General features: G+C 47.5%; 1 protein-coding gene across 1 annotated transcript in view; it reads left to right on the forward strand.

Annotated features, from left to right (window-relative positions):
• POLE (DNA polymerase epsilon, catalytic subunit) overlaps positions 1-24,657 on the forward strand; it is a 63,624-nt gene extending 38,967 nt beyond the window's left edge. The window contains 14 exon segments of the mRNA XM_087705553.1: positions 565-785; positions 2,977-3,181; positions 3,287-3,460; positions 6,271-6,396; positions 12,168-12,300; positions 13,636-13,828; positions 15,566-15,697; positions 17,434-17,463; positions 17,466-17,626; positions 19,086-19,185; positions 19,188-19,285; positions 19,593-19,718; positions 22,571-22,660; positions 23,687-24,657. Of these exon segments, the coding sequence (XP_087561679.1) occupies positions 565-785; positions 2,977-3,181; positions 3,287-3,460; positions 6,271-6,396; positions 12,168-12,300; positions 13,636-13,828; positions 15,566-15,697; positions 17,434-17,463; positions 17,466-17,626; positions 19,086-19,185; positions 19,188-19,285; positions 19,593-19,718; positions 22,571-22,660; positions 23,687-23,800 (1,903 nt within the window). The 3' untranslated portion in view covers positions 23,801-24,657.

Raw genomic sequence — 24,657 nt, forward strand, 5'->3', positions numbered from 1 at the left:
GTTCGGTTGAAACGGGGCCGGCGGCGTCCTCGTGCACGCACGCTGTGCACGCATGCGTACTAGCATCTGCGCGACGCTCCAGCTGCTCCTGGACGATCGCGCAGGCGCTGTATGCGTCCTGCGCATGCGTGGAAGCGCAGAACTCATCAAAACCGGGTAAAGACCGCGGGCGGGCGCGCCCTTCGCTGTTCCCGGAAGTTACTTACTTCCGGGTTCGGCGACCAACCGGTTCGCAGGGACCGCCGCGAACCGGTTGAAACCCACCCCTGATTCACACCCAGCCAAGTCTTTCAAGGGAGGATTTACGGTCACAGACCTTATCTGGCTTGGAGAGCTGCCAGGCCGATCTCTGCAGCAAGGAGTCTCGGAGAGTCACAAACCAGTGAAGAGAACTAATGGCCTCCTGCAAACTCCACTCCCCTGTCGCTCCTCTTTTATTCCCTCTGGGAGGGGCCATTCACCGTCCACCTGTGCCTTTACTCCCAAGTCAACCCCTGTTCCTTAGACGGGGGAATACCCGTACAAACTATTTTAGCAAACTCTTTTGCTCTCCTCCCTCCCTAGGTATTACCACCTACCTGTCGGGAACCTTCCGGATGACGTTTCCATCTTCGGCACAGATCTTTTCTTCTCTCGCCATCTCCATCGCCACAATCACCTCCTTTGGCTCTCGCCCACCTCCCGCCCAGACATGGGGGGCAAGGAGGCAGATGACAGCCGCCTGGTCATGGAGTTCGATGAAAGGGCCTCCGTGGAGATCAACCATCCGGGCTGCTATTCCACAGGTGAATAACGGACGGACAGACTTAAATCCTGCTTTGTTTCTTCCCGTTGGCAGGAGCCCATCACATAGTCCAATCTTCTTCCACGCTGGCGTCTCCACCCAGCTGCTTCCGGTCAGATGTAAAAGTGCGGAGGCAAAAGATGACTTTGGTCTTCTAGTAAAGAATGAAAACAATAACACATTCCATAATCCTACTCCTTTCCATTCCCCCCTCCCATCAACTATACTAATGAAACAGCATAATGAAATAAGACCAAGGGTGGCAGGCCAAAATTCTAAAAGGAATATAATTGCAGGCCTGACACTTCCACTGCCACACTGGCATTTCCACCCATCTCGTTCCGGTCAGGTGCAGAGGTGCGGAGACAAAGGATGACCTTGGCTTTCTAGAAAGAATGTTGTTATGGCTACATAGCATCTAACCTCGTACAATCCCCCCTCCCGTTTTCCCACCATAGAAAATGCATAGTAGAAGAATAGAAAGTGCGGCAGACCAAAGACCCAAAAGAAAAGATGGCTGCAGGGGTTTTCAGAGTCAGTTTTCACCAGCCATGTGCCAATGTGATATTGCCAATAAAAGCATCCTTTGAGAAACTCCCGAGTGCTTCGGAACCTTGGGCTTCTAGAAAGGAATGTTTTTTATTAGCAATAGCAGTTAAGACTTATATACTGCTTCATAGGGCTTTCAGCCCTCTCTAAGCGGTTTACAGAGTCAGAATATTGCCCCCAACAATCCAGGTCCTCATTTTACCCACCTCGGAAGGATGGAAGGCTGAGTCAACCCTGAGCCGGTGAGATTTGAACAGCCGAACTGCAGAACTGCAGTCAGCTGAAGTAGCCTGCAGTGCTGCACTCTAACCACTGCGCCACCTCGGCTCTCTTATTATTATTTTTTATAAATTTTTATTTTAAACACATAAACACATCAACAAAAACAAACACATGACTTAAGACAACATAGGAACAATATGTTCCATCATATATCATACCGCAGTTCCGAATCGGTTTCTTTGCAGTTAGTGTTTTCCCTTCTATACATTTCTATCTTGCGTTCATAATCTCCTTATTCCTTATCCATTTTTATGTACTATTCTATATTTATTTATACTTAGCTATTTATAACCAAATATTGTTTACCTATATTGTGCTATATACTCTTACTATCATTTATTCTCTTACATACAATTCTGGGTATACATTCACATGGTTATTCTTTTTCTTTGCCATTTTTATACTATTGTTATTCCATTTAAAAAGTTATAAGGTGCAGTTTGGATTGTTTTGTTTACCATCCGTAGCGCCTGTTGTGACACCACCTTATTTTCTCTTTCTTTTCTCTCTCCCTTCCTTCTCTACTTCCTTCCTTCCTCCTCTCCTTCCCCTTCTTTCTTCCCTTACCTCTCCCCTACTCTTACCCTCTCTCTTCCCCTTCCTACCCGCTCTCCTTCTCTTTCTCTCCCTTCCTCCTTCCTCTCCTTCTCTTTCTCTCCCTTCCTCCCTCCTCTCCTCTTTCTCTCCCTTCCTCCCTCCTCTCCTTCTCTTTCTCTCCCTTCCTCCCTCCTCTCCTTCTCTTTCTCTCCCTTCCTCCCTCCTCTCCTCTTTCTCTCCCTTCCTCCCTCCTCTCCTTCTCTTTCTCTCCCTTCCTCCCTCCTCTCCTTCTCTTTCTCTCCCTTCCTCCCTCCTCTCCTCTTTCTCTCCCTTCCTCCCTCCTCTCCTTCTCTTTCTCTCCCTTCCTCCCTCCTCTCCTCCTTTTTCTCTCCTTTCCACCCACCTCTCCTTACCTCTTTCTTCTTCTCTTACCTCTCCTCCATTCTTCCTCTTCCTTTCCTACTATCTTTCCTTCTCTTTCTCTCCCTTCCACCCTCCTCTCCTTTCCCTTCTTTCTTCCCTTACCTCTCCCCTACTCTTACCTTCTCTTCCCCTTCCTACCCTCTCTCCTTCTCTTTCTCTCCCTTCCTCCCTCCTCTCCTTCTCTTAGAAAGGAATGTTTTATTTTGACAACAAGACATTCTGCTCCTTAATATTCCCCACTAATGAAACAGCATAGTAAAATAATAGAGAGTGTGGCAGGCCAAAGATCTTAAAAGGAAATATGACTGCAGGCCTGACCCGTAAACCATATCATGATTTGCCCTTTCAAAGTCCAACCAAATGGATCATTTCGTGAAGGTTTTCTCTTTGCCCTCCTCAAGTGTGTGTTGAGCTCGACATCCAAAACTTGGCCGTCAACACCATCCTGCAGTCCCATCGCATCAACGACATGGAAGGGGCCTCCAGCCTCTGCGTCAGCTTCGACGTGATCCAGCAGGCCTCGCTGGAGGACATGGTCACGGGCAACCAGGCGGCCAGCGTCCCCGCCAGCTACGACGAGGCCGCCCTCTGCTCCAACACTTTCAGGTGGGGGCTCGTCCCGCCGGCCCTCCAGGTGATAAAGAGGTAGATCCCCTGGGGAAGGTGTAGAACGAAGGATTTCTTCTTCTTTTCCTCCTTGTTCCTCTGCAGGATCTTGAAGAGCCTGGTGGTGGGTTGGGTGAAGGAGATCACACAGTACCACAATGTCTACGCCGACAACCAGGTGATCCACTTTTACCGCTGGCTGCGCTCCCCGACCTCCCTGCTCTACGATCCAGCCCTGCACCGAACGCTTCATGGCATGATGAAGAAGCTCTTCCTACAGTGAGTCTTTCCTGGGCAAAGTAGATTGGCATCTCTTAGGTCCTAAAGCTTCCTTCAGACTGGCATCTCTTAGGCTCAAAGCCTTCTTTAGACTGGCATCTTAGGTCTAAAGCTTCCCTTAGACTGGCATTTATTATGTCTTAAGTTTTCCTTAGATTGGCATTTATTAGGTCCTAAAGCTTCCCTTAGACTGGCATCTTAGGTTTAAAGCTTCCCTTAGACTGGCATTTATTATCTCTTAAGTTTTCCTTAGATTGGCATTTATTAGCTCTTAAATTTTCCTTAGATTGGCATTTATTAGCTCTTAAGTTTCCCTTAGATTGGCATTTGTTAGGTCCTAAAGCTTCCCTTAGACTGGCATCTTAGGTTTAAAGCTTCCCTTAGACTGGCATTTATTATCTCTTAAGTTTTCCTTAGATTGGCATTTATTAGCTCTTAAATTTTCCTTAGATTGGCATTTATTAGCTCTTAAGTTTCCCTTAGATTGGCATTTGTTAGGTCCTAAAGCTTCCCTTAGACTGGCATCTTAGGTTTAAAGCTTCCCTTAGACTGGCATTTATTAGCTCTTAAGTTTCCCTTAGATTGGCATTTATTAGCTCTTAAATTTTCCTTAGATTGGCATTTATTAGCTCTTAAGTTTCCCTTAGATTGGCATTTGTTAGGTCCTAAAGCTTCCCTTAGACTGGCATCTTAGGTTTAAAGCTTCCCTTAGACTGGCATTTATTATCTCTTAAGTTTTCCTTAGATTGGCATTTGTTAGGTCCTAAAGCTTCCCTTAGACTGGCATCTTAGGTTTAAAGCTTCCCTTAGACTGGCATTTATTATCTCTTAAGTTTTCCTTAGATTGGCATTTATTAGCTCTTAAATTTTCCTTAGATTGGCATTTATTAGCTCTTAAGTTTCCCTTAGATTGGCATTTGTTAGGTCCTAAAGCTTCCCTTAGACTGGCATCTTAGGTTTAAAGCTTCCCTTAGACTGGCATTTATTATCTCTTAAGTTTTCCTTAGATTGGCATTTATTAGCTCTTAAATTTTCCTTAGATTGGCATTTATTAGCTCTTAAGTTTCCCTTAGATTGGCATTTGTTAGGTCCTAAAGCTTCCCTTAGACTGGCATCTTAGGTTTAAAGCTTCCCTTAGACTGGCATTTATTAGCTCTTAAGTTTCCCTTAGATTGGCATTTATTAGCTCTTAAATTTTCCTTAGATTGGCATTTATTAGCTCTTAAGTTTCCCTTAGATTGGCATTTGTTAGGTCCTAAAGCTTCCCTTAGACTGGCATCTTAGGTTTAAAGCTTCCCTTAGACTGGCATTTATTATCTCTTAAGTTTTCCTTAGATTGGCATTTGTTAGGTCCTAAAGCTTCCCTTAGACTGGCATCTTAGGTTTAAAGCTTCCCTTAGACTGGCATTTATTATCTCTTAAGTTTTCCTTAGATTGGCATTTATTATCTCTTAAGTTTTCCTTAGATTGGCATTTATTAGCTCTTAAATTTCCTTTAGATTGGCATTTGTTAGGTCCTAAAGCTTCCCTTAGACTGGCATCTTAGGTTTAAAGCTTCCCTTAGACTGGCATTTATTATCTCTTAAGTTTTCCTTAGATTGGCATTTGTTAGGTCCTAAAGCTTCCCTTAGACTGGCATCTTAGGTTTAAAGCTTCCCTTAGACTGGCATTTATTATCTCTTAAGTTTTCCTTAGATTGGCATTTATTATCTCTTAAGTTTTCCTTAGATTGGCATTTATTATCTCTTAAGTTTTCCTTAGATTGGCATTTATTAGCTCTTAAATTTCCCTTAGATTGGCATTGTTAGGTCCTAAAGCTTCCCTTAGACTGGCATCTTAGGTTTAAAGCTTCCCTTAGACTGGCATTTATTAGCTCTTAGGTTTCCCTTAGATTGGCATCTCTTAGGTCCTAAATCTTCCTTCAGACTGGCATCTCTTAGCTCTAAAGCTTCCAGACTGGCATCTCTTAGCCTTAAAGCCTTCCTTAGACTGGCATCTTAGGTCTAAAGCTTCCCTTAGACTGGATTGGATTGGATTTATTACATTTATATGCTGCCCTTTTCCCCGAAGGGGACTCAGGGCGGCTCACAATTCAGTCAGGGAAGAGGGTACAGACAGGGAATAAAAGACGAACATAACAATACAATTTAAAACACACAACAACCATACCATTCGAGGGGGGGGGGCAAAAGCTCTTTAGCCCCAGGCCTGTCAGAACAGCCAGGTTTTAAGGGCTTTGTGGAAGGCCTGGAGGGTGGTGAGGGTTAGAATCGCCACGGGGAGCTCGTTCCAGAGGGTCAGAGCAGCCACAGAGAAGGCTCTCCTCCGGGTAGTCGCCAGTCGGCATTGGCCGGCGGATGGAATTCGGAGGGGGCCTAATCTGTGGGATCTGATCGGTCTATTGGAGGTAATTGGCAGCAGGCGGTCTCTCAAGTACCCAGGTCCAATACCATGAAGGGCTTTATAAGTGACGACTAGCGCCTTGAAGCGTATCCGAAGACCAATAGGCAGCCAGTGCAGCTCGCAGAGGATAGATGTAACATGGGTGTATCAATCGCTCGCGCGGCTGCATTCTGGACAAGCTCCGAATGCTCTTCAAGGGCTGCCCCATGTAGAGCACATTGCAGTAGTCTGGCATTTATTAGCTCTTAAGTTTCCCTTAGACTGGCATTTGTTAGGTCTAAAGCTTCTCTCAGATTGGCATCTCCGATTTAAAGCTTGACTGGCATTTGTTAGGTTTAAAGCTTCCCTTCGACTGGCCTGTAGCAGAGAGGAAAAAAATAAAAGTACATTACATTTACCTCCCCCAGGTTGGTGGCAGAATTCAAGCGGCTGGGCTCCGTGGTCATTTACGCCAATTTCAACCGCATCATTCTGTGCACCAAGAAGCGTCATATCGAAGATGCCCTGGCCTACGTCGAGTACATCACCAACAGGTAACGTCTGTCATGGGACGCAGGCTGACACAGCTCTCGCCCAGGTCCGTTGTTAGGAAGGGAGATTGTTAAGTGACGGTGAAAAAAACAGATAATGCTTTGTGCCCCATCGTGCCATTCAATAAAGAAGGCGATTCTGGAAAATTTGGGACAATCATCTGTTCTGACGCCCTTCGTCCCACACCAACACACACTCCGAGCCAAAGATAAGTTACGGCATTTAATTAACAGACAGACAGGTCCTTGGCAGCAAACCGGCACAGACAAGCTTAGGCAGCAATCCAGCCTGCCAAGCTCATACAAAGTTCTCCGACATTTGATTCTGTGTTGACTTCTGCAAAGAGGGGTGTGTGCACAAGTAGCCTTTTTATAGTCTGGAGAGGAGCCTAATGACCACCAGCTGAGTGCAATCACCTCCTGTAATCGCGTAATTGTTCCTGACGCCTAGTAGCTCTTCGATGGCGTGCATCCAGGAACAACTCACTCCTGGCCTCCGGCTCACTCTCCCTTGTCTCCTCCCCACTGGTCCAAGGCTCAGGCGCCTCCTGGTGGCCAACCAGCCTCTCTGCGCCCTGCTCGGAGTTGGAACCCTGTCCAGGGTCCTCCACATCCTCCAGAGCCGACTCCAAGGGCCCCTCGCTGTCGGAGTCTGGTGGCAGCTCCAACGGCTCCTGCTGGGCCACAACAATCGTCTATGGAGATTCTCCATCATCCAGGTTATGGTTGCCCCAAAGGTGCTTTTTTTAAAGGGGCAACTGGACTTTCTGGTTTTCCTTTGAAGACCTTTTCCTTCTCATCCAGGAAGCTTCTTCAGCTCTGAAGAAGAACTGAACTGAGAACTGAAGAAGCTTCTTGGATGAGAAGCGAAATGTCTTCAAAAGAACGTCTTCTTCCCACCCTTAAACTCCATCCCCATTGCCCTGTTTTAGGATGGGGAGAATTTGGAGGTGCAAAAGATGAAGAAGCTTCTTGGGAAAGCAGGAAGTCCAGGGGCCTCTTGGGGGGAAAAAAAAACCACCTTTGGGATTCGAGACAATCCTGGAATTTCTTATTTGGATTCCAGAGTCTGCTTAGATTTAGATTTAATGAATTTATAGGCCGCCCAATCCCGAAGGACTCCGGGCGGCTTAAAACAAATACATTTAAAAAATAGAAAAGTTAAAACAAAGAAACATAGATTTAAAAAGCCACATCATTTCATTTCATTTTTCATTCATTTTCATTTATTTCATTTGTATGCCGCCCTTTTCACCCGAGGGGGACTCAGGGCGGCTCACAACTTGACAAGGGGAAAGGGGATACAAACAGTTTGACAACAACACAAAACAATACATAATTTAAAAACACACAACAGTCATACCATTCGAGACGGGGGCAACAGCTCTTTAGCCCCAGGCCTGTCGGAACAGCCAGATTTTAAGGGCTTTGCGGAAGGCCTGGAGGGTGGTGAGGGTTCGAATCTCCACGGGGAGTTCGTTCCAGAGGGTCGGAGCAGCCACAGAGAAGGCCCTCCTCCGGGTAGTCGCCAGTCGACACTGGCCGGCAGATGGAATTCGGAGGAGGCCTAGTCTGTGGGATCTAATCGGTCTGGTGGAGGTAATTGGCAGCAGGCGGTCTCTCAAGTACCCAGGTCCAATACCATGAAGGGTATACACCCAGTCTAATCGGGGCTGGACCTCAGTCCTGAGGTCAACAGCCCGGGGCCTGCCGGAATAGCCAGGTTTTAATAGCCTTTCAGAAGGCCATGAGAGTGGGAAAGGTCCGGATCTCTGGGGGCAGTTCATTCCAGAGGGTCAGAGCAGCTACAGAGAAGGCCCTCCTCCAGGTTGTTGCCAGCCGACATTGTCTGGCTGACGGCACCCGGAGGAGGCCCACCCTGTGCGATCTTATCGGTCGTTGGGAAGTATGTGGCAGAAGACGGTCTCGCAGATATCCGGGTCCTAGGCCATGTAGGGCTTTAAAAGTAATGACCAGCACCTTGAATTGTGCCCGGAGACCAATGGGAAGCCAGTGCAGCTCGCGGAGGATAGGTGTAATGTGGGTGTACCTTGGTACACCCAATATCGCTCGCGCGGCTGCATTCTGGACTAGTTGTAGTCTCCGAACACTTCCCTATCTTGGCATTTTGGAGAACGGAAAAAGCTTTCCGTTGGAAAACTGTTGTGTTATTTCTAGAATGAACCAGCCGTTAAATTTAAAAATAATAATAATTCTGGGGCTTCCAAGTAGAACTTCGGTGGGTGCAGAAATCTCTGTCACATCCCCCATATAGGTCAGACAAGGCATTATTGATTTAGTGCACCCATCAGAGGGAGAAACATCTTCTAATTATGGACATCTATAAAGTCCCAAGACGGGGACACAGTGGCTAAGACACTGAGCTTGCCGATCAGAAAGGTCGGCGGTTCGAATCCCTAGCGCTGCTTAACGGAGTGAGCTCCCGCGACTTGTTCCAGCTTCTGCCAACCTAGCAGTTCGAAAGCAGGTTAAAAAATGCAAGTAGACAAATAGGGACCACCTTTGGTGGGAAGGGAACAGCGTTCCGTGTGCCTTTGGCGTTGAGCCATGCCGGCCACATGACCACGGAGACGTCTTCGGACAGCGCTGGCTCTTCGGCTTTGAAACGGAGATGAGCACTGACCCCTGAGAGTCGGGAACGACTAGCACAGATGTGTGAGGGGAAGCTTTACCTTGACCTATAAAATCCCAAAGGTACGTCTGGACACATAAAAGATCCCTCCAGCTTTACTTATATTCATAAAGGGATATGTAGGCTTCCTGAGTCTTTCGTGCCTTTGGGGTTGAGGCTGTGGCTGCCAGTTTCCCCTCTTAACTGTCCCTCTTACCTCCCTGCTTGCAGCTACCGTATTATTTGGAGTATAAGACGCACCAAGGTTTTGAAGAGGCAAATTAAAAAAAAAAGTTTTTGCAGCCTCCAAACCTCCCAAAAATGGCCCGTTTTTCATGAAAATGGGCCCGTTTTTTTTTTCCAAAAAGAAGGGGCATGAATAGTCTTTAGGAGGCTTGTAGAGTGCTCAAGGGCGGGGGGCAAAATGAGCAAAAAATGATCCGTTTTTCACGATAACGGTCCTGTTTTTTGTCAAGAAAAGCGAATGGAGAGCCCTTTGGGAGTCTTATAGAGTGCTCTGGGAGGGGGCAAAATAGAGCAAAAATGAGCCATTTCTTGCTCATTTCTGCCCTCCCCAGCCCCCAGGAGCACACTGAAAGCCTCCTAAAGGCTATGCACGGCCATTTTAGTGAAGAGCGCAGGGGTTAGACAAAAAAATATATACTGCATTCGGTGTATAAGACGCACCCAGATTTTCAGCTCTTTTTGGCGGGGAAAAAGGTGCGTCTTCTACTCCAAAAAATACAGTAGTTTGGGAGCAGCTAAACAACATCATCGTTCTACCATCTTTGCTCCTTCTGACACCTGCCCCTTCGTTATCCTCCAGCCCCTGTTTTTTCTACCCTTCTCATATCTCCTCAGCACTTTCCTGGAAGCATTAGCGAAATTGTGATTTAATGGACTCTCTTATCTGATATCTCCGGGGGATGTCTCGGCTCAAAGTTGTCTGTTGCATTGAAGTCCAATTATACCAAGATTTATGTTGTTATGGTGGGTCTACCCAGACAGCCAGGCGTTCAGGCCGGATTTGGCGTTTTTATCCCGTCTATCAAAAGTGCCTCCCAAGAACCCGGGATAGACAGATGCTTACGTACGCACATGCGTGAACTCACATCTTCCAGTTCTCAACTAGCGTTGCCCATCACACGCATCAAGTTCTTCCCAAAAGCTTAGGGGCAGGGACAGCAACCTGTGGCTCCGGAGCTGCATGTGGCTCATCCCTCTGCTGTGGCTCCCTGTCGCTCAAAGTATGGGCCGCAAGCACCAATGTGCGACATCCGCCGTGAGCTTTTCAACCCCCGGTAGATTTTGTGTTTTCTGTGGGAAACAGATGCAAATGTTTAAGGTTGCCGACTCACATGGCCTAGGATCGTCGTAGAACAGGTAGACCCACGACCACAATTGAGCCCCAAATGTCTGTTGTTAAGTGAGACATTTGCTAAGTGAGTCCGCCCCCCCCGCTTTGCGACCTTTCTTGCCACCGCTGTTAAGTGAATCGCTGCGGTTGATCAGTCAGTAAAGATCTCAGATTCTTAATAAATCGTTGTTTAAAGACGGCTATAAAGTTATAATATTGTGTGGGCCTGGAGAGGATAGGTGAGATAAACAGTAAATAACCTTTAGTTAACTACAATAATAACAATGAAATGTTAATGGACAATATTTAATGATACATATAGTGTGTTACGGGGAGGGGGGGGGAATGCTCAGATATCCTACTTAACCGAATTAATTTTAGAACATGTCATAAAGGTGTAATGGTATTGGAGAGATATTGAAATTGCAAATGAACGCCAGTAGGTGGTTGTGTCTTCTAATATAAATGATTCTAGATAAAAACACGTTCAAGCAATGGTAACCAAATGAGAATTATGGTACAGGGATAGTAAAATACATCACTTTTCTTCCTTGATTTAAAATGTACACCATGATTTGAATGAAGTCTATGTTAAGGACTGTGGAAGAAACACACGGAATATATTTTTAACCAATCGATACGCTTTCAACAAGATGTAACGAAAGATGATTTTTTTTCTTATTTTTTCTTTTTTGTTTAAAACAAAAAATTATCTCAAAAAAAAAAAAAAAAGATCTCAGATTCTCCTTCAAAGTCATGGACCAATGAAAATAATGATCTTCAGCATGGTGAGAAAGCTTAAGGAAGTGGGACGGCTCTTCCACATTAGGAAGGGGGTAAAGAACTATCTTCCTCCTTTTGAAAGCAGAGACCACGCAGTAGTGGCCATCTTTCTGGACCCGGGTGGTACAACGGCTAAAATGTAGTATTGCAGGGCTAATTCACTGCTCACTGCCAGGAGTTCGATCCTGACCGGCTCAGGGCCGGCTCAGCCTTCCATCCTTCCGTGGTCGGTAAAATGAGGACCCAGATTGTTGGGAGGCCGACTCTGTAAACCTCTTAGGGATGTAGCAATAGCAATAGCAGTTAGACTTACATACCGCTTCATAGGGCTTCCAGCCCTCTCTAAGCGGTTTACAGAGTCAGCATATCGCCCCCACAATCTGGGTCCTCATTTTACCCACCTCGGAAGGATGGAAGGCTGAGTCAACCCTGAGCCGGTGAGATTAGAACCGCTGAACTGCAGATAACAGTCAGCTGAAGTAGCTGCAGTACTGCACCCTAACCACTGCGCCACCTCGGCTCTGTAAAGTGATATATAAATGCTATTAAGAGCCGTGGTGGCACCGTGGTTAGAATGCAGCATTGCAACTCTGAACGCTGCCACCAGTTTGATCCTGATCGGCTGAAGTTTGACTCGACCTCCCATCCTTCTGAAGTCCGTAAAATGAGGACCCGGGTTTTTGGGGGGCAATATGTTGAATCTATAAAACCACTTAGAGAGGGCTGTAAAGCACCATGAAGTGGTCTATAAGTGCTGTTAAGAGCTCTGTTGGCGCAGTGGCTAGAATGCGGCATTGCAAGCTAATTCTGCCGACTGGCCAACAGTTTGATCCTGACCAGCGGCTCATGGTTGACACAGCCTCCCTTCCTTGCGAAGTCAGTAAAACGAGGGCCCAGATTATTGGGGCCAAGAGGCCGACCACTTAGAGAGGGCTGTAAAGCATTGTGAAGCGGTATATAAGTCTTATTGCTATAGCTATCTTTTTTTTTTCTCCCTTCCAGCATCCATTCGAAAGAGCTCTTCCACTCCCTGGCCATTTCCTTTTCCTGCTGCTGGGAGTTTTTGCTGTGGATGGACCCCACCAATTACGGCGGGATCAAGGGCCAAGGGCCATCCCAGACCCACTCGGAAGAGGTAAAAGGGCCCAGCAAGGAAAGAGTCTCTGGGGCAGAGGTGGGTTCCTACCGGTTCACACCAGTTCGGTAGAACCGGTTCGTCAAATCTACCGAACCGGTTAGAAGAGGTTCCACCAGTGGACCCGGAAAGCAGGCCACACCTACAGAAGAGGTTCCAAAAATTTTTGAAACCCACTACTGACACACACACACACAGATACACACACACACACACAGTCTCACACAGAGAGAGGGAAAGAGAAAGAAAGGAAGAAAGAAAGAAAAAAAGAAAGAAAAAGTGAGAGAGAGATGAAAGGAAAAAGGGACAGAGAGACAAAAGGAAGGAAAGAGAGAGAGAGAGAGAGAGAGAAAGAAAACATGGCTGGCAAGCCACTCCCACCAGGTCACATGGCCGGCAAGCCACTCCCACAAAGGAGGCCACACCCACAGAGTAGGTTTGAAAAGTTTTTGAAACCCACCACTGACACACACACACACACACACAGACTCACACAGAGAGAGAAAGAGAAAGAAAGGAAGAAAGAAAGAAATAAAAAAAAAAAGAAAAAGTGAGAGAGATGAAAGAAAAAAAGGAAAAGGACAGAGAGACAAAAGGAAGGAAAGAGAGAGAAAGAAAGAAAGAAAGAAAGAAAGAAAGAAAGAAAGAAAGAAAGAAAGAAAGAAAACACATGGCCGGCAAGCCACTCCCACCAGGTCACATGGCCGGCAAGCCACTCCCACAAAGGAGGCCACACCCACAGAGTAGGTTCGAAAAGTTTTTGAAACCCACCACTGACACACACACACACAAACACACACACACAGACAGACTCACACAGAGAGAGAAAGAGAAAGAAAGGAAGAAAGAAAAAAAGAAAGAAAGAAAAAGAGAGAGATAAAAGGAAAAAGGGACAGAGAGACAAAAGGAAGGAAAGAGAGAGAGAAAGAAAGAAAGAAAGAAAACACATGGCCGGCAAGCCACTCCCACCAGGTCACATGGCCGGCAAGCCACTCCCACAAAGAAGGCCACACCCACAGATTAAGTTCAAAAAGTTTTTGAAACCCACCACTGCTCTGGGGATACTGTGAAAAGTTTGGCTCTTCACGCAGGATTAGGGTCCGGAAACAAAATGATACCCCCCTTTGGATTGGATTGTTGTTGTTGTTGTTGTTAGAAATGGAGTAGAATCTCCTGCTTGGGCGGGATGGGGGTTGGACTAGATGACCTACAAGCTCCCTTCCAACTCTGTTAAACTAATACCTAAGGGGCAAGAGCAGGGAAAAAACACAGGTGAAATTGGGGAAGAAGCCATTGTGCAGGGAGAACTCTTGATTGTCACTCCTTGAAACCCAGGTGACGAGGAGTAAACGGACAGCAGATGCAGCCAACGATGAAGAGGAGGAGAAAGAGGAAGAAGAAGAAGAGGAAGAAGAAGGTGACTTGGGGGAAAACAGTATCGAGAACCGCCTGGAAAACAACTGGAACATCATGCAGTATTTGCCACAGGCGGCTTCCTGTCAGAGTTATTTCCTTATGATTGTGTCCGGTGAGTTTCTGCGGATGTGTGCGCGTTTTCAGAATCTCAGCACCTGGGCTCTGGCCGAAGGTCCACTTGTGGAAAGGTCAAGCAAGAATCCTAGCTTTAGTCCTGCCACATGTGCTCCCAGCGGTTCTTGGGATCCCATTCCTCCAGATGTGATTTCTAGAATGACTTCTGCCAATTACCTCCAATAGACCGATTAGATCCCACAGATTAGGCCTCCTCCAAATTCCATCCGCCGGCCAGTGTCGACTGGAGACTACCCGGAGGAGAGCCTTCTCTGTGGCTGCTCCGACCCTCTGGAACGAACTCCCCCGTGGAGATTCGAACCCTCACCACCCTCCAGGCCTTCCGCAAAGCCCTTAAAACCTGGCTGTTCCGACAGGCCTGGTCCCCCTCCTCGAATGGTATGGTTGTTGTGTGTTTTAAATTGCATTGTTATGTTCGTCCTTTATTCCCTGTCTGTACCCCTTTCCCTGACTGAATTGTGAGCCGCCCTGAGTCCCCTTCGGGGAAAAGGGCGGCATATAAATGTAATAAATCCAATCCAATCCAGACAGAGCAACTTAGGACCAAGCGATTCAGACTTAACAATTCTTTGATTGCTTAACTGCTGCAAAAATGTAATAAAAAAAAAAATCAGGTCCCACATTGTGGTGATGCCTCGACTTACGACGTCGGTCAGGCCTGGATGCCATCTTTTGCATTGGGGCTTCAGGCCTGCCACATTTTCTGCTGTGGGAAAATGGGAGGGGGGATTATATGGAGTATGGAACATATATATGTGTGTGTGTGTTTGTGTGTGTGTGTATGCATATGTATTGTGCCACAATCCCTGGTATGCCCAAATATGGGAGGGAGCATACTGCTTCCCTTTTCTGTCTATCGGCTCACTCTGGGAGCCATCCAGGCAGAAAGCCTTTTTTTTTTTAATGTTGCCTTTGTTACATTTGTGTTGCATTTGTGCTGATAAATAAATAAAGGGAGACTAGTATAGATCTATTTCAAGCTATTTAGCTCTCATCAGCTAGCCATACCCTTACTGGGATTCGAACCTGGGCTGTATTACATTACATTAGCTTAGTGGCTAATATAACTGCCTAATATGTAATACAGCCCAGGTTCGATTCCCAGCGAAGGGTATGGCTAGCTGATGAGAGCTAAATAGCTTGAAATAGATCTATACTAGTCTCCCTTTATTTATTTATCAGCACAATTGCAACACACACACACACACACACACACACACACATATATTCATTCATTCATTCATTCATTCATTCATTCATTCATAATAACATTCCTTTCTCGGAGAGTCAAGGACATTTTGCCCTGCACCTGGAGGGGTGTGACTGGGAGGCATCTCCAGTTGGGACAATGCTCTAATTGGACCATATGATGGTCATGTGGGTGCTGGCCAGAGGTTTGGACTTTCGTTTGGGTAGGGGTCAGATTTTTGAAAGATGCCCCAATTCATGAGCCTCGAGCCAAGTTTCAAAAGAAAACCAGTCAAGAAAACCCTCGGGATGCTGTCCAGGATCCTGAGCCCGGAAGGTCAACCCGAATCCAGCTGGCGAGAAGACTCAGGGAGGATGGAGGTCTTAACGACTGCAATCCCACTCCCCAAATTGGGATTGAGGGCAATCTGCCCATATATTCCGTCTCCCGGAAGAGGCAGAGGGTTTGAGGAAGGGGTTCAAATCGTGGCTTGGGGTTTCACCCTTCTGGCTATTTCTTCCCCAGCATACATCGTGGCTGTTCACCACAGCATCAAGGAGGAAATGAAGCGGAATATTTCCGGAAGCACACCGGTCAGGAGGAGAGCCGGCAGCCAAGCCTCCCAGCAGGCTGCAGGGGAGACGGGCACCATGCCAGGTAAGTGCCTCCGGGGCTCCTTGCTCCCACCCGCTTAGCCAAGTGACAGGCATTTGGCCGAGTGCCAGAGAGTTGGTTCTTTAAGCATTTGAAGACAATGAACACAATTAGAGGGCTGGAGGCTAAAACATACGAAGAACGGTTGCAGGAGCTGGAAATGCCTAGTTGGATGAAAAGAAGGACTAGGGGAGACATGATAGCAGTCTTCCAATATCTCAGGGGCTGCCCCAAAGAAGAGGGAGTCAAGCTAATCTCCAAAGCACCTGAGGATAGAACAAGAAGCAATGGGTGGAAACTAATCAAGGAGAGAAGCAACTTAGAACGGAGTAGAAATTTCCTGACAGTGAGAACAATTAATCAGTGGAACAGAAGTTGCCTCCAGAAGTTGTGAATGCCCCAACACTGGAAGTCTTTAAGAAGAGGTTGGATAGCCATTTGTCTGAAATGGTCTAGGGTTTCCTGCCTAGGCAGGGGGTTGGACTAGAAGACCTCCAAGGTCCTTTCCAACTCTGCTACTGTATTGTATTCTATTCTAAAGAGTGCAGAGAAGAGCAACAAAGAGGATTAGGGGACTGGAGGCTAAAACCTACGAAGAACGGTTGCAGGAACTGGGTATGTCTAGTTTAATGAAAAGAAGGACCAGGGGAGACAGGATAGCAGTCTTCCAATCTCTCAGGGGCTGCCCCAAAGAAGAGGGAGTCAAGCTATTCTCCAAAGCACCTGAGGGTAGGACAAGAAGCAATGGGTGGAAACTAATGAAGGAGAGAAGCAACTTAGAACTGAGGAGGAATTTCCCTGACAGTGAGAACAATTAACCAGTGGGACAGAAGTTGCCTCCAGAAGTTGTGAATGCCCCAACACTGGAAGTTTTTAAGAGATATTGGACAACCATTTGTCTGAAGTGGTATAGGGTTGCCTGAGAAAGGGGTTTAATTTAATTTAATTTAATTTATTAGATTATAGGCCGCCCAATCCCGGAGGACTCCGGGCGGCTTACACAGAACAAGAAAGAAGACAAACAAAATAAAAATAAAAAATTAAAATTCTCCAACACGCATACGTTCTGATTGGGGCTGGACCCTACATAGTAATGTCCACAGCCCCAGGCCTGCCGGAACTGCCAGGTTGGACTAGAACACCTCCAAGGTCCTTTCAGCTCTATTCTGATTGATGTCAGGGTTCCAAATAGCATCCAAAATTAAATCAGAGTCCAAGGCAAAGTATTGCTCAGAGTTCCAATTTATTAAGAGAGCCACGTTGGCACATCTGGGAAAACCTGAATCTGAACGCTTCCTGGTTTTTCCACCCAGTTGAAGTTCAAGATCTCTCCCACACACACAAAAGTCCATCCCATAGTCCCAATCTCCCACTGTCACACTGGCAGCTTCCCCCCATCCAGTTCTGGTCAGGTGCAGAGACAAAGGAATGACCTTGGCTTTCTAGAAAGAATGTTGTTATGGCTACATAGCGTCTAACTCCATACAATCCCATTTTCCCATAATAGAATAGTAGAATAATATTATATTGGCAGGCCAAAAAAACCCAAAAGAAAAGAGGCTGCAGACCTGAGTATTGATTGAACTTAAGACTCTCCCTCACCTGGGCGGAATGTCTTCTGCACCCCGACGAAAGCATAAAGTGTGGGGCACATTTTTTTGGGGGGGGGTGTCTTTCTCTCTACTGGCTGTCTACCTCCCCATCATTGATGGCCGTGTCTGCTTGCTTCCCCCTTCTAGGTGCCATCGCTTTCTCACAGGAGTACGTCGCCACGAGCTGACGCAAAGCTTTTCAACGATCACTCAGAAGATCCAAAAGAAACTCACGGGTTCTCGCCACACCACAGAGCTCTCCGAAATGTTCCCCTCCCTGCCTGGCTCACACCTGGCGCTCCACAATCCCGCACTGGAGTTCATCAAGCATGTCTGCCAGGTAGGGGGAGAACCCCGGGAGGGCCTAACCTTCACGCGGGAGGAGGAGGAGGAGGAGGAAGAGGAGGGGCTGGGATGGACAGAGGCAATAAGGAAGTGAATAAAAGATAAAAGATTTTTGGAAGAAGGGTTGAACGGAAAAGAAATTGGAGCTTTTATATTCTATGGGTTGACGGCAATAAGATGACCTTTTGCACATAAATGGGATTTCGATCCCCACGTGGAAGAATGGTTGCCAAAGCTGTGTGTGTGTGTTTGTGTATGTATGTGTATATATATGGGTGTGTGTGTGTATATGTATGTATATATATGTGTGTGTGTGTGTGTGTGTATATATATATATATGTATATGTATATATATATGTATATGTATATGTATATATGTAATATATATATGTATATATATATATGTATATATATGTATATATATATATATATATATATGTATATATATATATGTATATATATATGTATATTATATGTGTGTGTATGTACGTATATTTATGTGTATGTATATGTGTATGTGTGTATGTATGTATGTGTATGTATGTGTGTGTGTATATATATGTGTGTGTGTGTGTGTGTGGTTGTGATGATAAATAAATAAAGGGAGACTAGTATAGATCTATTTCAAGCTATTCAGCTCTCATCAGCTAGCCATACCCTTACTGGGATTCGAACCTGTGCTGTATTGCATCTTAGGCAAACGTCTTAGCCATTAAGCCACAGGTCTCCTCCTTATCAGCTGAAGCCAGGGAAGAAGGTATATATTTAGAGTCACAACCTCTGGTAAGCCCCAATTATGGGAGGAAGCTAACTGCTTCCATCATCTGTCAATCGGCTCGTCACTCTTGTGACTTTATATATATATATATATTCATAAGATAAAGGTAAAGATTCCCTTGCACATACATGCTAGTCCTTCCCGACTCTAGGGGGCGATGCTCATCTCCGTTTCAAAGCCGAAGAGCCAGCGCTGTCCGAAGACGTCTCCGTGGTCATTTGGCCGGCGTGACTCAATGCCGAAGGCGCACGGAATGCTGTTCCCTTCCCACCAAAAGTGGTTCTGTTTTTTGCATTTTTTACCGGCTTTCGAACTGCTAGATTGGCAGAAGCTGGGACAAGTACTGGGAGCTCACTCCGCAACGCGGCCCTAGGGATTTGAACTGCCAGCCTTTCTGATCGAGAAGCTCAGGATCTTTAGCTACTGAGCCACCGCGTCATACGCATGAATTATATTCTGCGCGGAAATGTTTATTTTCTTTCCCGCATTCGGAGCTCCGTTAGATGGAAATTCCCGGGGGGGGGGGGGAGTTTCCTTTGATCTTTGAAGCCAGAAACTCTCCCCCCTCCTCTTCCCCCCCTTGTCTTTTGCTAGTCCTGCTTATATCCGGAGCTCAAGATAAAAATCCCCCCCCCCCAAAACCCGGCCACCTGAAGAACCCTCCTCTCTTCCCCAGGTGCTGTCTCTGGATGCCAACATCGCCAACCAAGTGCAGAAGCTGAAGCGCGACCTCCTGCGCCTCATCGATGTGGGGGAATTCTCCGAGGAGGCCACCTTCCAGACCCCTGCCGCTCCTACGTCCTCCCGGAAGTCATCTGCAGAAACTGCAACTTTTGCCGGGACCTGGATCTCTGCAAGGATCCGGCTCTCTTTCAGGTACCCTCACGGACTCCCTTCATGCCACCTGCTGCTGCTTTCCCCTGCCCCTCTTCCCTCCTGTTCTGCATGCCAGCCCACCCCTCGCGCAAGTTAAGTTGCCCGCAGGCGCATTTGGCACTCGTGCGGCCCAATTCCTCCCTCCCGCCAGGTCTCCCAAGCCGCAAAGGTTAGGGCCTGCTGCATTATTGGGCTCTCGTTTCCCTGGGCCCTCCTTCCGTTGCAGCGAGACGTTCTCCTGCAGGTCCCCTCCCTCCCTCTTTCTCCTTTGAAGCCCACCCACTCGGTGCCCCTTCCCCTCTTCCAGGAGGACTCCCCACTGCCCAGCTGGTTGTGCTCCAATTGCCAATCGCAGTACGATTCCGACGCCATCGAGATGGCTCTGGTGGAAGCCCTGCAGAAGAAGCTGATGGCCTTCACCCTGCAAGATCTGGTGAGGAGGGGATGGGGTCATTACTCCCCCTGGGTAGGAGCCCCGGGGATGGGGTCAGTGCTCCCCCTGGGTAGGAGCCCCGCGTGGATATCTCTGAAGCACCCGACTCGCCCCGCCTGCCGCCCCTGAACGGAATCCGTGTTTAGCAAGAAGTCCTGCGAGGCGGAATAGCAGATATTCTGTAATCGGCAAATCACGCTCCTTCCCATCCTTAAACTCCCATCACCATCGTCCTGTTTTAGGATGGGAGTGGAGAGAATTAGAAGATGAAGAAGCTTCTTAGAAAACAAAGACATTTGCTTCTTGCAAAAGCACCTTTGGGGCAGCCATGACCTGGACAACAGAGAGACTCCATAGATATTTATATCCCTTGCAGACGGCTGGTCATTTGCATCCTTTGAGAGGGTCGTTGAGGCCACTTGGAGGATTTATATTCCTTGCAGACAGCTGGTCATTTGCATTCTTTGAGAGGGTCGTTGAGGCCACTTGGAGGATTCATACTCCTTGCAGACAGCTGGTCATTTGCATCCTTTTTAGAGGGTCGTTGAGGCCACTTGGAGGATTTCTACTCCTTGCAGACAGCTGGTCATTTGCATCCTTTTAGAGGGTCATTGAGGCCACTTGGAGGATTTATATTCCTTGCAGACAGCTGGTCATTTGCATTCTTTGAGAGGGTCGTTGAGGCCACTTGGAGGATTTATACTCCTTGCAGACAGCTGGTCATTTGCATCCTTTTAGAGGGTCATTGAGGCCACTTGGAGGATTTATATTCCTTGCAGGCAGCTGGTCATTTGAATCCTTTTTAGAGAGTCATTGAGGCCACTTGGAGGATTTATACTCCTTGCAGGTAGCTGGTCATTTGCATCCTTTTGAGAGGGTCATTGAGGCCACATGGAGAATTTATATTCCTTGCAAACTGCTGGTCATTTGCATCCTTTTGAGAGGGTCATTGAGGCCACTTGGAGGATTCATACTCCTTGCAGGCAGCTGGTCATTTGCATCCTTTGAGAGGGTCATTGGGGCCACTTGGAGGATTCATACTCCTTGCAGGCAGCTGGTCATTTGCATCCTTTGAGAGGGTTGTTGAGGCCACTTGGAGGATTTATACTCCTTGCAGACAGCTGGTCATTTGCATCCTTTGAGAGGGTCGTTGAGGCCACTTGGAGGATTTATATTCCTTGCAGACAGCTGGTCATTTGCATTCTTTGAGAGGGTCGTTGAGGCCACTTGGAGGATTCATACTCCTTGCAGACAGCTGGTCATTTGCATCCTTTTTAGAGGGTCGTTGAGGCCACTTGGAGGATTTCTACTCCTTGCAGACAGCTGGTCATTTGCATCCTTTTAGAGGGTCATTGAGGCCACTTGGAGGATTTATATTCCTTGCAGACAGCTGGTCATTTGCATTCTTTGAGAGGGTCGTTGAGGCCACTTGGAGGATTTATACTCCTTGCAGACAGCTGGTCATTTGCATCCTTTTAGAGGGTCATTGAGGCCACTTGGAGGATTTATATTCCTTGCAGGCAGCTGGTCATTTGAATCCTTTTTAGAGAGTCATTGAGGCCACTTGGAGGATTTATACTCCTTGCAGGTAGCTGGTCATTTGCATCCTTTTGAGAGGGTCATTGAGGCCACATGGAGAATTTATATTCCTTGCAAACTGCTGGTCATTTGCATCCTTTTGAGAGGGTCATTGAGGCCACTTGGAGGATTCATACTCCTTGCAGGCAGCTGGTCATTTGCATCCTTTGAGAGGGTTGTTGAGGCCACTTGGAGGATTCATACTCCTTGCAGGCAGCTGGTCATTTGCATCCTTTGAGAGGGTCATTGGGGCCACTTGGAGGATTCATACTCCTTGCAGGCAGCTGGTCATTTGCATCCTTTGAGAGGGTTGTTGAGGCCACTTGGAGGATTTCTACTCCTTGCAGACAGCTGGTCATTTGCATCCTTTGAGAGGGTCGTTGAGGCCACTTGGAGGTTTTATACTCCTTGCAGGCAGCTGGTCATTTGCATCCTTCGAGGGGGTCGTTGAGGCCACTTGGAGGATTTATATTCCTTGTAGACAGCTGGTCATTTGCATCCTTTTAGAAGGTCATTGAGGCCACTTGGAGGATTTATACTCCTTGCAGGCAGCTGGTCATTTGCTTTCTTTTGACAGGGTCATTGAGGCCACTTGGAGGATTTATACTCCTTGCAGGAAGCTGGTCATTTGCATCCTTTGAGAGGGTTGTTGAGGCCACTTGGAGGTTTCTCTGTGTCCTCAGGGGTCACCTAAATGGTGCAAATGTGTATGGAGCTTTCTTGAAACTGACTGTGCTGCAGACTGGAGATAGATGAGGTCCCATCCCTCCCCCTCCGTTGAGGGAGGGACGTTCAATTTCGACGTCTTGACCCATTTTTCAAACTAGCTGGTGGACTTAATGATCCTCTCAAAGGATGCAAATGACCAGCTGTCTGCAAAGAGTATAAATCCATTCCCCGCCATCCGGTCAGAGCTGAAGAAGCTCCTTGGATGAGAAGCGAAACCTCTTCAAAGAAAAAGAAAAATTTCCCGAAAGTCCAGTTGCCTCTGGAAAAAGCCCCTTCGGGACAACCAGGCTGAGAATCTCCGTAGACAATGAGTGAGGAAGTGCCAGGCCATAACAAGCCCACAATCATAGTCTTTGTAGCTGTTTGAGCTCAGAGCCCGGGGAGAGAGGGATTCGGTGTTTGGACCCTGGAGTCCAGGTTATATGGAGCGCAGCCTTCTGGTCCCTACTGAGGATGGGTGTTGAGCCTGGCTGCACTCTTTGCCAGGATGTTCTCTGAGGGATCGGAATCAGAGCCTAATTCATTTGTGCCCCCAAATGTTTCAGGTGTGCTTGAAATGCAAAGGCATCAAGGACACTCACATGCCCATCTACTGCAGCTGCGCTGGGGACTTCGACCTCCTGCTGCCCACCAAGGTAGAGTCAAGGCCCCTTCCTCGCTTTTCCCTCCAGTGGTGGGATTCAATCTTTTTTTTTTTTAACTGCCGGTTCTGTGGGTGGGGGGTTGGTGGTCATGGCAAGGGAAGGATACTGCTAAATCTCCCCTCTCCCCCTGATGGGAGAAGCCCCTTCCCCCTTCCTTCTCTGTCTCTTAGGGGAAGGTTGCTGGGTGAGATCATTCGACGGCACGGGATAAAATACCATCAGTATGCGGACGATACGCAGCTGTATCTGTCCGCCCCGTGGCCAACTCAATGAAGCAATTGACGTGATGTGCCAGGGCCTCGAGGCTGTTAGGGGCTGGATGGGGCTTAACAAGCTTGTACTCAATCCAGATAAGACCGAGTGGCTGCTGTGCTTCCCTCCTACTAATTGGCCAAGTGTTCCATCTCTCAGGCTGGGGGGTCAAACATTACACCCCTCAGACAGGGTTTGCAATTTGGGAGTCCTCCTGGACCCACAGCTGACCTTCGATCACCATCTGACGGCTGTGACCAGGGGGGCATTTGCCCAGGTTCGCCTGGTGCACCAGTTGCGTCCCTACCTGAACCGGGAGGCCCTCACAACAGTCACTCGTGCCCTTGTGACCTCTAGACTGGACTACTGCAACGTGCTCTACATGGGGCAGCCCTTGAAGAGTATTCTGAGACTTCAGCTTGTCTAGAATGCAGCCGCGCGAGCGATCGTGGGTGTACCTCGGTTCACCCACGTAACACCTATCCTCCGCGAGCTGCACTGGCTGCCTATTGGTCTCCTTTGGGGGAAAAGGGCGGCATACAAATTTAATAAATTGAATTGAATTGAATTGAAGGTTAACCCACTGTAAAATCTCCATTCCCACCGCATTCCAGGGGAAGGATGCTGCGAAATCTCCCTTCCCTCTCCCCCTGATGGGCGAAGCCCCCTCCCCATTCCTTCTCTGGGGGGGAAGGTTAACCCACTGTAAAATCTCCATTCCCACCCCACTTCATTCTCTCTCTCTCTCTTTCCTCTCGAATCCAGAGCTTCCTGGATCATTTGAAGGTTTTCCGGGGTATCGCTCGGCATTACGGAATGGCCCACTTGCTGGAGAACGTCCAGTGGCTGCTTCAAATGAACCCCCAGCTCCTCTCCTGAGATGAAACCCCCCCACCAACCCCTTCATCCTTTCCTGGCAGAAGCGACGCCCAAGAAGGCGGGCAGGTCGCCTTCTGCTCGGCCGTGCGGTGAAGTCTTTTAAGGAGAGAAACGCTTGTGCGGGGCGGCTGGCGAGGGGGACTCTTCGCCCCGGGTGGGGGGAAGCAAATGTTGCAAGCCTTAAGGTTGTCCTGCTTGCGTGGAAGCTTCAACTAAAGTCTTGCAAAGAAGAAGAAGAGATAACGGTGTCTCCGTCCGAACGAGGCGGATCCGTGTCATGAAACTCAGCGCGAAAATGCAAGGAGCTTTTTTGGGGTGCCCCTTGTCCCCAATTTTGCACACCCAGGAAAAAAAACAACTTGGGATTATGCGGAGCATTTTTTCTGCCCAGATTTTATGCTGTTTTTCTTTTGACTTTGGTGTTTTTAGAAAAAAGGTTTTTTTAAAAAAATGATATAAAGAATTCCTTTGCTTTCGAACCAGATTTCGCCCCTATATTTAATAAATAAAATTGATGCCGCCTACATCCAAACGAATGAAGCAGAGAGTGTGCCATTAAAGAAACAGCCTGAGGCTTCAACATAGAATTGACAGCTTTGGAAGGGACCTTGGAGGTCTTCTAGTCCAACCCCCTGCTCGAGCAAGAGACCCTTATACCCATTTGGGGGCAAAGGGGCGACCTCCATTGAGGGAGCACCCACAGCCTCCAGAGGTAAGCTGTTCCACTAATTAGTTTTTCACCCCGTCAGGAAATTTTTCCTTAATTCTAGGTTGAATGGCCAAGGTCTTGCCAGCTGCTAAGACGTGCTTGGTGTGATGGCCTGGGGCGTCCTTAAAATGCAGTATTGTACGCTCTG

This window comes from Thamnophis sirtalis, unplaced genomic scaffold (assembly GCF_051295495.1).
Source record: "Thamnophis sirtalis isolate CommonGarterSnake01/CBP01778 unplaced genomic scaffold, rThaSir2_p1.2 scaffold_2, whole genome shotgun sequence".
NCBI lineage: Eukaryota > Metazoa > Chordata > Lepidosauria > Squamata > Natricidae > Thamnophis > Thamnophis sirtalis.